General features: G+C 55.7%; 5 protein-coding genes across 5 annotated transcripts; 1 reads left to right on the top strand and 4 right to left on the bottom strand.

Annotated features, from left to right (window-relative positions):
* Positions 1 to 1,199: 1,199 nt before the first annotated feature.
* Positions 1,200 to 2,862, bottom strand: LOC146771995 (histone H2A type 2-C-like). Its single transcript, XM_085640233.1, has one exon. It carries the CDS (start codon positions 2,681 to 2,683, stop codon positions 2,285 to 2,287), a length of 399 nt encoding a protein of 132 aa, XP_085496359.1. The 5' UTR covers positions 2,684 to 2,862; the 3' UTR covers positions 1,200 to 2,284.
* Positions 1,268 to 1,567, bottom strand: LOC146771996 (histone H4-like). Its single transcript, XM_085640228.1, has one exon. The coding sequence runs from the start codon at positions 1,565 to 1,567 to the stop codon at positions 1,268 to 1,270; it is 300 nt and encodes a 99-aa protein (XP_085496354.1).
* Positions 2,863 to 2,975: 113 nt separating the features above from the next.
* LOC146771994 (histone H2B 1.2-like) lies at positions 2,976 to 3,768 on the top strand. Its single transcript, XM_085640234.1, has one exon. The coding sequence runs from the start codon at positions 3,013 to 3,015 to the stop codon at positions 3,391 to 3,393; it is 381 nt and encodes a 126-aa protein (XP_085496360.1). The 5' UTR covers positions 2,976 to 3,012; the 3' UTR covers positions 3,394 to 3,768.
* A 279-nt stretch (positions 3,769 to 4,047) lies between these two features.
* LOC146771993 (histone H3-like) lies at positions 4,048 to 4,833 on the bottom strand. Its single transcript, XM_085640232.1, has one exon. It carries the CDS (start codon positions 4,784 to 4,786, stop codon positions 4,100 to 4,102), a length of 687 nt encoding a protein of 228 aa, XP_085496358.1. The 5' UTR covers positions 4,787 to 4,833; the 3' UTR covers positions 4,048 to 4,099.
* Positions 4,834 to 8,078: 3,245 nt separating this feature from the next.
* Positions 8,079 to 9,006, bottom strand: LOC146771992 (histone H1.3-like). The gene has a single exon (XM_085640227.1). The coding sequence runs from the start codon at positions 8,774 to 8,776 to the stop codon at positions 8,126 to 8,128; it is 651 nt and encodes a 216-aa protein (XP_085496353.1). The 5' UTR covers positions 8,777 to 9,006; the 3' UTR covers positions 8,079 to 8,125.
* Positions 9,007 to 11,035: the final 2,029 nt, after the last annotated feature.

Here is an 11,035-nt window from a genome sequence, read left to right as displayed (position 1 = left end):
CCTCCATCCGAGGGGTAAATCCTGAAATATTACCCCAATCGAAGCTCCATAGCCCTGGGTTGAAAAAGTGACTTTGTTCCCTTGGACCTAAAATTTTAGTACATTTTTGTTATTTTTTTATTAAACATTGTTAAAGGGATGACTGGAGGCTAATAAAATGGACCAGATACTGTGAAGGACTTTATTTCATTTTTGGGCGAAAAAAAAAATATTTAAAAAATATGTATGTATTATATTATTATTGCAATTTTTTTTTTTTTTTTTTTTTTGTGGGCCTATCTCTGGCTAAGGGGGAAAACCTGAAATGTTACCCGAAGCGGAGCTCCATTGCCCTGGGTAAAAGTAGTGCCATGGTCCCCTTGAACCAAAATAATAAATAAATAAAAAAAAGTACTAAAACAGGTGCTTAAAGGCCCCGAAATCGGTCACGATCGTTCACAAAAAAAAATTAGGATCCCACACCCCATGGGCCTGCATGGGAACTCTATCTTACCGACTATTAAGCCCCCACGAAGTGGGGGCTTACAGCGCCCGAGTGGGAGACAAAAGTTAGAGTTAGCGCGGCCGTTCCGCCGCCCGGCCATCTGGTCGCGCAACCCGGCGACCAGATGGCCGGCGGCGCGCCCGGCGCCGCCAACTCTACCCTTTGTCCCTCATCCGTGTTCTGTAAGCCCCCACTACGTGGGGGCTTAATAGTCGAGGGGAATGGCCGACACTGAGCTGGGCCGGGCCAAACTCGCCTTGGGTCCCCAGTCCAGGGATCCAGGATGGCGGGCCCCCGGGCCGGGCTATACCCGCCTTATGTCCCCAGTGCAAGGCTCCAGGATGGCGGGCCCCTGGGCCCGGCTATACCCGCCTTATCTCCCCAGTACAAGGCTCCAGGATGGCGGGCCCCTGGGCCGGGCTATACCCGCCTTAGGTCGCCAGTACAAGGCTCCAGGATGGCGGGCCCCTGGGCCGGGCTATACCCGCCTTAGGTCGCCAGTACAGGGCATCAGGACCCCCGTGGGCTGGACTGGGATGAACGCGCCCCTGGACCCCCCCATGCCGGGGCTCCAGGAAGGCGCCCTGGCCCCGGGACAGTGCCTTGCATTGCAGCGAAATCCCCCTGGTGCCCCCCCCTCACCCGACCGGCTGTGGGCCTAGAAAGCAGCCCTGCGGGAACCCTAGCGCATAGACACAGCTCTCCCATGACATCGTGGTCGGCTCTTAAAAGAGCCTTTGGGTTGTGGTGTTTTGTGTTTTTCTCCGTGGGCAAGCCGAGTGTTTAACCGCCGAATCCGTAGAGGGTGCGGCCCTGGCGCTTCAGGGCGTAGACCACATCCATGGCGGTGACGGTCTTCCTCTTGGCGTGCTCGGTGTAGGTGACGGCGTCCCGGATCACGTTCTCCAGGAAAACCTTCAGCACCCCGCGGGTCTCCTCGTAGATGAGGCCGGAGATGCGCTTGACCCCGCCACGGCGCGCCAGGCGGCGGATGGCCGGCTTGGTGATGCCCTGGATGTTGTCCCGGAGCACCTTGCGGTGCCTCTTGCCGAGCCCCTTCCCTCCTTTGCCGCGTCCAGACATGTTCTCCTGTCGGTGCTGTGACTGAGCAGAACTGAGGGCGAGGCCAGCGGCGGCTGCTTATATAGAGGAGCTGCGGCGGACCAGCTAGGGCGCATCAAGCCGCCCACGTGACTGAACGGAAGGCGAGAGGGAGCCCGGCCCCGGCAGGGAGCGGCCGTTGCCGTTTGAAAAAGAGCGCGCTCCCAGCCGCCTCTTTGTCGTGGGCTCAGCAGCTGCCGCCGGGGCACGGATCACAGTCAAGCACACACACACGCCTCCCTTCCCGGCCCCCACTCGTCACCGCGGCCCGCCTGACCCTGGCGCTCGGTGCCCGTTCCCACTATGAACATAAGGCTCTGAAATGTTCTAATGGAGCCATCACATTAACGGCCTCACCGGCACCACCCCGCTGTGTGCGGCCGCCTGCAACCCCGTAACACTGTCCACATGTCACGCCCGGTTGTGGCAAGTCTGTAATCTGCCCCTATAAAAATTTATTTTTTTTAACAAAAACATTATTGTCGGCCTCAAGCTAGGTTTTGGGACGGGGGTGACATTTATGTGTACGTCAGAGGGCTTGGGCATGCCCTCCTATGTAGCGACGGTGCGGGCGCTGCCGCAACTATGAAGCCGCCAGAGTAACATCTTGGCACGGACACGCTCTTTGATGGAGTCTGTGGTTGGCCCTGAAAAGAGCCTTTGTGTTTAGGGTGTGTTTCCACGGTGGTCTGCGGGCCTTTACTTGCTTGCTTTGCCCCCTGCCTTGTGGCTCTCGGTTTTCTTGGGCAGCAGCACGGCCTGGATGTTGGGCAGGACTCCTCCCTGGGCGATGGTGACTCGGCCCAGCAGCTTGTTCAGCTCCTCGTCGTTGCGGATGGCCAGCTGGAGGTGTCTGGGGATGATGCGGGTCTTCTTGTTGTCCCGGGCCGCGTTGCCGGCCAGCTCCAGGATCTCAGCGGTCAGGTACTCCAGGACTGCAGCCAGATAGACTGGGGCACCGGCGCCCACCCTCTCGGCGTAGCTTCCCTTCCGGAGCAGCCTGTGCACACGGCCCACGGGGAACTGGAGCCCGGCTCTTGAAGAGCGTGTCTTGGCCTTAGCGCGGGCCTTTCCTCCTTGCTTTCCGCGTCCAGACATGGCGATCGATGCAGGGGCTCACTCACACAACAGAGAGAATGATACTGCTGTTCTGCGGGACTCCGGCGATATAAAGACTTCGGGTGCGTCTGATTGGTTGACAGCTAGGCGCTGATAGTACTTCTCATTGGAGGGAGGAGGGCTTCTGTTTCACCAATCAGAGTCCCAGAACCGCAGTACACTAGGAGGTGGGGGGCTTGCCTTTGCCTGCCAATGAGAAGGGAGAGCAGAGAAGCAGCTACTTTACACGCCCAGCCTATAAATACAAGTGCCGGGCACGTCTGCCTTATTTCTCTCGGCTCCACAGGAAGCGGTGCAGATTGTCGACCATGCCTGAACCAGCCAAGTCCGCGCCGGCTCCCAAGAAGGGCTCCAAGAAAGCGCTCTCCAAGCCGCCCAAGAAGGACGGGAAGAAGCGCAAGAGGAGCAGGAAGGAAAGCTATGCCATCTACATTTACAAAGTGATGAAGCAGGTGCACCCGGACACCGGCATCTCCTCCAAGGCCATGGGCATCATGAACTCCTTCGTGAACGACATCTTCGAGCGCATCGCCGGGGAAGCTTCCCGCCTGGCCCACTACAACTCGCGGCGCACCATCACCTCCCGGGAGATCCAGACCGCAGTGCGTCTGCTGCTGCCCGGAGAGCTGGCCAAGCACGCCGTGTCCGAGGGCACCAAGGCCGTCACCAAGTACACCAGCGCCAAGTAAGGCTTCGAGGCGTATCCCCAACGAACACAACGGCTCTTTTAAGGGCCACTCACGTCCTCCCCTAAGAGCTAATGTGCTTCATTTATGACCGGAGAAAAAAGTGTTTTAAACGGTAATTTTGAGCGCACAAGACCTGCTTTCACGGGGCTTGCTGCAGACCGAGGGACGATGGAGCGGGCAACCCGTTTTAATAAACATGTTTATATGAATGAGCCCTCTTTGGGACCAAGTGTCACACAAGCTCTGTAATGTAACGGTGACGTTAAATAAAGCCCGCGCGGAACTCGCACGGTTGCCCCCGGGCTTATTGTTTTCCATGTTTCGGGTGACCAGTTTTAAGTGTGTGCGTGGGGCCACGTTCTGTTTGTACTGTAAGACCAAGGGCAACGGCTCCCGAAATCGGAGACATGAACCCGATGTACCGGGAGCACAGATGCCCCACAGCGCTGGCTTGTGACCAGCGGATCCCAACACGACCCTCTACCCAAACAAAGCTCTTTATTAATTGAAGAGGTGGCCGTGCACTGTGAACACGGAGTGCTCTGGTTTCCCTGCGCCGGTATAAGTTACCCAGTACTCGTGGTACTCCCAGCCAACCCACCCTAACCTGTAGAACATGCCATGGCAGACAAGAGAAGCTCGTAGGTGACAGGGTGGTGGCCCTTAAAAGAGCCGTTGTGGTGGTTGATCGGGTCGGTGTGCCTCCTTAGGCCCTCTCGCCTCGGATACGACGGGCCAGCTGGATGTCCTTGGGCATGATGGTCACCCTCTTGGCGTGGATGGCGCACAGGTTGGTGTCCTCGAAGAGCCCGACCAGGTAGGCCTCGCTGGCCTCCTGCAGGGCCATGACGGCGGAGCTCTGGAAGCGCAGGTCGGTCTTGAAGTCCTGGGCGATCTCCCTCACCAAGCGCTGGAACGGCAGCTTGCGGATGAGGAGCTCGGTGGACTTCTGGTAGCGGCGGATCTCGCGGAGAGCCACGGTGCCCGGTCGGTAGCGGTGAGGCTTCTTGACGCCGCCGGTGGCAGGCGCGCTCTTGCGGGCAGCCTTGGTGGCCAGCTGCTTGCGAGGCGCTTTGCCGCCGGTGGACTTGCGGGCTGTCTGCTTGGTGCGGGCCATGGCGGGAGCGGTCTCTTTCAACGACGAGCGAGGAAGAATGGCGTTCAAGCAGGCAAGAGCCCTATTTATGCACTCGAAGACGGAGGGCTGCTCTGGTTGGCTGAAGCTCCCGCCCCACGTTCGAAAATAGCCCGCGGTGTGCAACGATTGGCTACTCAACCTGAGGCTGCAGACTGTCTCTCCAATGAGCTGTGGAGAAAAGGGAACCCTCCGGATTGGATGATGTACGTTGGAGCCGAAGCCGGCGCTTCGGTCAGCCTTTGTCTCAGTGTCCATCCATTCATTTGTAGTCACACGAACCCCTCGCCCCCCTTCTCGACCCTGGTCAACTGGGCTGTAGTGTCCTGAGAAATGGGGCACTAGGACCCCGAGGAGGGCAGAGGGCAGGAGAGGTCACCGGACACCAGTTCCGGTCAAGGGGTGAGGGGCAGACCACAGGAAGCAAGGGACGAGGCAGGACGTGCAGCATGCTGGCTGCAGATACACAACGATACAATAAAGAATAGAAGCTGACCTGGCTGTGTGGTGGTTATTGCTGAGACGCGACGCGACAACTGGCGACGAGGCGGGATCGAAATCCACGCGTCGCGGCGACTGTCGGAGCCCACCCGGTCGCGGAACAAAATTCGGAGCCAGGAGCCCACCCTGGTCCGAAGCGCCAGCAGAAGAAAACATCGTTGCGGGAGCCCACCCCGGCGCTGCTAACAGAAGTAAGAGCAGCGCGTTAGTGAAACTGAAGGAAAGATCAAGATCCCTCCCGTGCGTGAGCTTTAACGAACTCTCGCGAGAGGAGGCGGCCATCTTAAAGTCAGGCGAATTGAGCCAATCAGCGCCCAAGATAGACGGCGGCCATTTTGAAGGGTCAGGCAAAGTCCCGAACAGCGCGAAATCGCGCGAGAGTGCGGCGGCCATCTTGGAGTCAGGCGAATTGGGCCAATAGGAGCACAGGAAGGCCGGGAGGCCATTTTAGAGTCAGGCAAAAAAGGAAAATAGACGAAAAACGGTCCAAATAAGGAGAAAACGATAAGAAAAAGGTGCCAAAGAAAGAAAAAAGCACCAGAAGAACAAGAAGGAAGAAGAAAGAAGGAAATAAGTACATAAATAAAACAAAGAAAGGAAGAATATGGGTGACGAAGAAACAAGGAGCACACAAGCTGTGTTCCGCAGGCCACTGCCATTTAACATATCGGAACCACAAGCAGGCATCAGATGGGAGAGATGGCTACGACAATTTGAACGATACATGCGCGCGACGGACGTCGCAGAGAGCAAACAATTAGATCTGCTGGTCAACCTTGCGGGAGACGAAATAGAAGACTTAATGATGACACTACCAAGTGAAAAAACGGCAGATTACAAAGGCGCGAAAGCGTGCCTCACAGAGAAGTTCGACCCCCAACGCAACATCGATTTTGAAAGGTACACGTTCCACACAGCATGCCAGCAACTAGAAGAGAGCATGGATGATTTCGCGACAAGGTTGCGGAAGTTGGTGACATACTGCGAATTCGATAAATTCGACAACGAAGAAGCAATACGAACGCGTCTCATCGTAGGGTGTTTGTCAGTAGAGTTCAGAGCACGCATCCTAAAAGAACCAACAACACTTGAGAAAATACTGACGATGGCCCGCACAGAAGCACGGGCCACGCAACATGCCAAACAAATACAAATTGGAAAAGAAAAGGGAGAAGCGATGGCACATCGGATGACGGAACATTTCAAAAGGAACGACAACAGGGAGCAACAACATCACAGGAAACAAGCGGTCACCTGCTACAGATGCGGCCTTGACTTCCCACACGTTGGCACCTGCCCAGCAATGGGCCAGAAATGCAGAAAATGCAATAGGGACAATCACTTCGCAAGCACCTGCATGAGCAGGCAATTTAGGAACGAGAGGGGACGAACAGCAAGACAAGGGACAACAGGCACCAGACACGCCAGACATATGGAGACAGCAGAGAGAGGCTCGTCGGAAGAGTCGGATGAACAGACGACGGCTGGGAGAGAAGCACGGCTATACCTCATGTCCGACACACCCAAAGAAGGAAGACAGCAGGAACACATCCAGCTGATGGAGAAACAGCAAATAAAAAAGACGGCCACAGTAGACATCGACGTCGGGCGCCACAGAACAAAATTTGTGCTAGACAGTGGTGCCACATGCAACATAATGTGCATGTCCGAGTACGTGAAAATGAGAACAAGGCCAACGCTATCGCCATCAACAGTAGATGTGTTCACGTGGGGATCAAAGACACCAGTAGAAAACATGGGCAAGTTCACTGAGACGCTAACATATCAGGACGTGACGCTACAGGAAGAAATACATGTGCTGAAAGGGGACATCCCAGCGCCCTGCCTGCTGAGTAACGTGACGGCACAAGTCATGGGGCTGTTGGCGATGACGTACCACATGACAGAAAAAGAAAACATACTGCAAGAATATCAAGAAATACTGCAGGGACTGGGGAAGCTAAAAGACAAACAGGTCACCCTACACATAAATGAGGCGGTGAGACCAGTGGCACAGCATCACAGGAGAGTGCCGATTCACCTACAACCGCAAGTGGAGGAAGAAATAAACAACCTACTGCAGCAAGACATAATTGAGCCTGCAGACGGGCCAACACCGTGGGTATCACCGATTGTGGCAGTCCCGAAGAAAAATACTTCCAAAATAAGGATCTGTGTGGACATGAGAATACCGAACACTGCAATATCGAGGGAACGTCATCCAGGACCTCATCTGAACGACATGATCAGCAGGCTGACAGGGGCGTGCCGATTCTCAAAGCTAGATCTATGCAAAGGGTATCACCAACTAGAGCTGGACCCACAGTCGAGGTACATAACAACATTCTCCACACACCTAGGACTATTCAGATACAAACGGCTCAGTTTTGGTATCTCGTCAGCGGCCGAAATATTTCAGGAGACAATAAGACAGGTGATACGACCAGTACACAACAGTTTCAATTACAGTGACGACATCGTAGTGTTTGGGAAATCGGACGGAGAACATGACAGCGCCTTAAGGCAAGTGTGCAAACAACTAAAGCAGGCTGGACTAACACTAAATGGAGAGAAGTGCGAGCTAGGGAGAACAGAACTGATTTTCTTCGGACACATATTCTCGGAAAAAGGGATGAGGCCCAAGACGCGACGCGACATGGGCGAGCAGCCCAGGATGTTATAAGTGTACCGCCCTTGGTCACCCTGGAACACGCCGCCGTTAACTGCGCTCGATTTCACTTTCACAATCGTCTGCTTTATGCAGACACCACTTCGAGTCTGCCCGGTTACAGTGAAAGCACCAAGGCACACGTTATCTCACATTTATTATGAACTGAGGTCTAATAACTCCCAGACCCCCTTCTTTCTTTGTTATAAAGATTCCAATCCACGCAACACCAAAAGAGCCTTTCATATGACCAAGATCACACACGGCACTCGCGTGCGGAAAGGCGCGCTATGGATTTACTGTGCCGTTTATTATCATAGAGAAGTGTGCACGCGGGGTGCAAGGGTGGGGACGAACAAGCTCTCTTCTGGACCGGGTGGATGGCTCTTAAAAGAGCCGTTGTGTTTGCAGTGTCTCGGTGCAAGCCCTTACTTCTTCTTGGGCGCTGCCTTCTTGGGCTTGGCTGCTTTGGGCTTGGCTGCCTTGGGTTTGACTACCTTGGCAGGGCTTTTCTTGGCCACTTTGGGCTTCGCCGCCTTGGCTTTCGCTGGGCTCTTGGCAGCCTTCTTGGCGGGGGCAGCCTTGGGCTTCTTGGGGCTCTTTGCTGCCGCTGGCTTCTTGACCTTCTTCGGGCTCTTCTTGACCCCCGCGGGAGCCTTTTTGGGCTTCTTGGCGGCTGGGGCAGCTTTCTTGGCCGCTGGTTTCTTGGTCTTGGCGGCCGCCTTCTTGGCCGCCTTCTTGCCCTCCAGCTGCTTCTTGTTCACCTTGAAGGATCCGGAGGCCCCGGTGCCCTTCAGCTGGGCCAGGGCGCCTTTGCTGACCAGGCTCTTGACGGAGGCCTTGACCCGGCTCTTGTTCTTGTCCACATCGTAGCCCTCGGCGACCAGCCCCTTCTTCATGGCCGACAGGGAGACTCCCTTCCTCTCGGCAGAGGCGGTCACCACCTTCAGGATCAGATCGGCCACGCTGGGGCCGGAAGGCTTCTTGGCCTTCGAGGCCCCCGCTGTCTTCTTCTGCTGCTTTTTCTTGGGGGCGACCTCAGCGGGAGGCGCCGCGGCGGCTGGAGCGGTTTCGGCCATTGTAATGCGAGTCTCGGCGCGGGCGCTGTCACTGAAAAGAAATGTCCCTCCCAGACCCGAGCCCCGTGATTATATACAGGGAGGAGCCGGCCTCTGATTGGTCCCGAGCAGACAGGGCTGTGCGAGGCACACTCGGCTCTCTGCTCCCAGCTGACTTTTGTGTTTCCTACCTTCGGATTATCCACGTTTTAAAACACAATCAGTTAAACACGCGCTTCCACGCATACATGACCAGGAGCCCAGCTTCGGCCCTCTCCCGCGCCTGCCCCCGTTTCGGATCCACCCCTCGTCCCTGGCTTGTGATCCGCGGGGAGACTCGGCGCTCCCCCGACGGCGGGCGCCTCCATGCCTGAAATCCCGGGCTCCGGGCCCCTTTTCCCCGGTCCACTCTCGACTCCTGCGGCCGGGAGCGGCGGCCCGCGGGAGGGAGGGGGCTCCTGCAGGGAGCGGGCCCTGTGGCGTCACAGTGGGGCTGCGGGGGCCGCGGGGAGCGCGTTCTGGAACGGGCCAAAGTAACACAGGGCTCCGCCGGCCGAGCGCGGGGTGGAAACAATGCCAGGGAGCCCCCGGCCCGGGGGCCAGGGGGCCCTCCCCGCGCGCCTGCACCCTCGGCTGTGGCACCCTCGGCTCGGGGCTTACAAGCAGCGGGGCACGGCCCTGGCTCCAGCCTCGCACGCATCACCAGGCGGCCGTGTGCTGGCAGCTTCACATGCAGGCAGAGGGCATTCACTGCCGAGCGCCGAGCCAGACTCAATACAATAAATACACAGTGACACAATGAAGGAAGGCGGCCGAGTTAGGCCTACATGTTTAAAGACACCCCAAGTGAGAGCAGAGGGTGTGAATGCACCTGAAATGGTGACCCCAGTACCGGCATGGAGGCACTCTGCTGAGCTGATTTTTACAGCTGGAGCTAGGTGTACGTCTGAGGTGACATCTGTAGACAGAGTGAGTTACTGTATGTCAGACGCTGAGCCTATGACCGGGGGAGGCCCACTGCGGAACTGAATAGTACAGTACAGAGTGAGGCCTGTGACTACCACTGTTCTACTCAGCCCTATCGCTGGAGTGGGGACCACTCCTGAATCCAATGGTATGTCACGAGGGAGACCTGAGACCAGAAATCATATTCTGCGCCCTGTAGCCTGATCGAGGCCTGCTGCTAATTTGGATGGAGGTAGGGGAAGGAAACAAAACACTTCCCATAGTCCAGAACGTACATGAACACCATTCACAGTATCATATCTTAGCCTTCAGGATCTCCGGCCCATCCCTAGCTTCCAGGTACATGTTTTAGTAAAATGTGTGACATTTGGAGGTTTACAGCTTAAAGGGGATGAAGTCGCACCTTCTACCCAGGGTTATGGAGCTCCGCGCAGGGTGAGATTTCAGGGTTCACCCCTGGCTGGAGGTGTGAAAACAAAACAATCCACATAGTCACACCTCCAGCCAGGGGTGAACCCTGAAATCTCACCCTGCGCGGAGTTCCATAACCCTGGGTAGAAGGTGCGACTTCATCCCCTTGAAGCCTAACACCTACAAATGTCACAAGTATCAGTAAAACTGGTGCCAGGAGGCTGGAAGTAGGCCCAAGGCCTTGCAGGCCTTATTCTGATACTGTAAAGGAGCTAAATACACTTTCCTGAGTATGTGAAGTGTTTTGTTTTCACACCTGCAGCCAGGGGTGAAACCTGAAATCTTACCCTGGGCGGAGCTCCATAACCCTGGGTAGAAGGTGCGACTTCGTCCCCTTGAAGCCTAACACCTGCAAATGTCACAAGTATCAGTACAACTGGTGCCAGGAGGCTGGAAGTAGGCCCAAGGCCTTGCAGGCCTTTTTCTGATACTGTAAAGGGGTTAAATACACTTTACTGAGTATGTGAAGTGTTTTGTTTTCACACCTGCAGCCAGGGGTGAAACCTGAAATCGTATCCTGCGCGGAGCTCCATAACCCTGGGTAGAAGGTTTGACTTTGTTCCCTTGAAGCTTGACACCTCCAAGTGTCACAAGTATCAGTAAAACTGGTGCCTGGAGGCTGGAAACACACCCATGGCCTGGCAGGCCTTGTTCTGATACTGTAAAGGAGTTAAATACACTTTCCTGAGTATGTGAAGTGTTTTATTCTCACACTTCCATCCAGGGGTGAACCCTGAAATCTCACCCTGCGCGGAGTTCCATAACCCTGGGTAGAAGGTGCGACTTCATCCCCTTGAAGCCTAACACCTGCAAATGTCACAAGTATCAGTAAAACTGGTGCCA

The sequence above is a fragment of the Triturus cristatus genome, unplaced genomic scaffold (genome assembly GCF_964204655.1).
Source record: "Triturus cristatus unplaced genomic scaffold, aTriCri1.1 SCAFFOLD_680, whole genome shotgun sequence".
Taxonomy (NCBI): domain Eukaryota; kingdom Metazoa; phylum Chordata; class Amphibia; order Caudata; family Salamandridae; genus Triturus; species Triturus cristatus.
The sequence above is the reverse complement of the archived record's forward strand: the minus strand, read 5'-3'. Positions and strand labels throughout refer to the sequence as shown.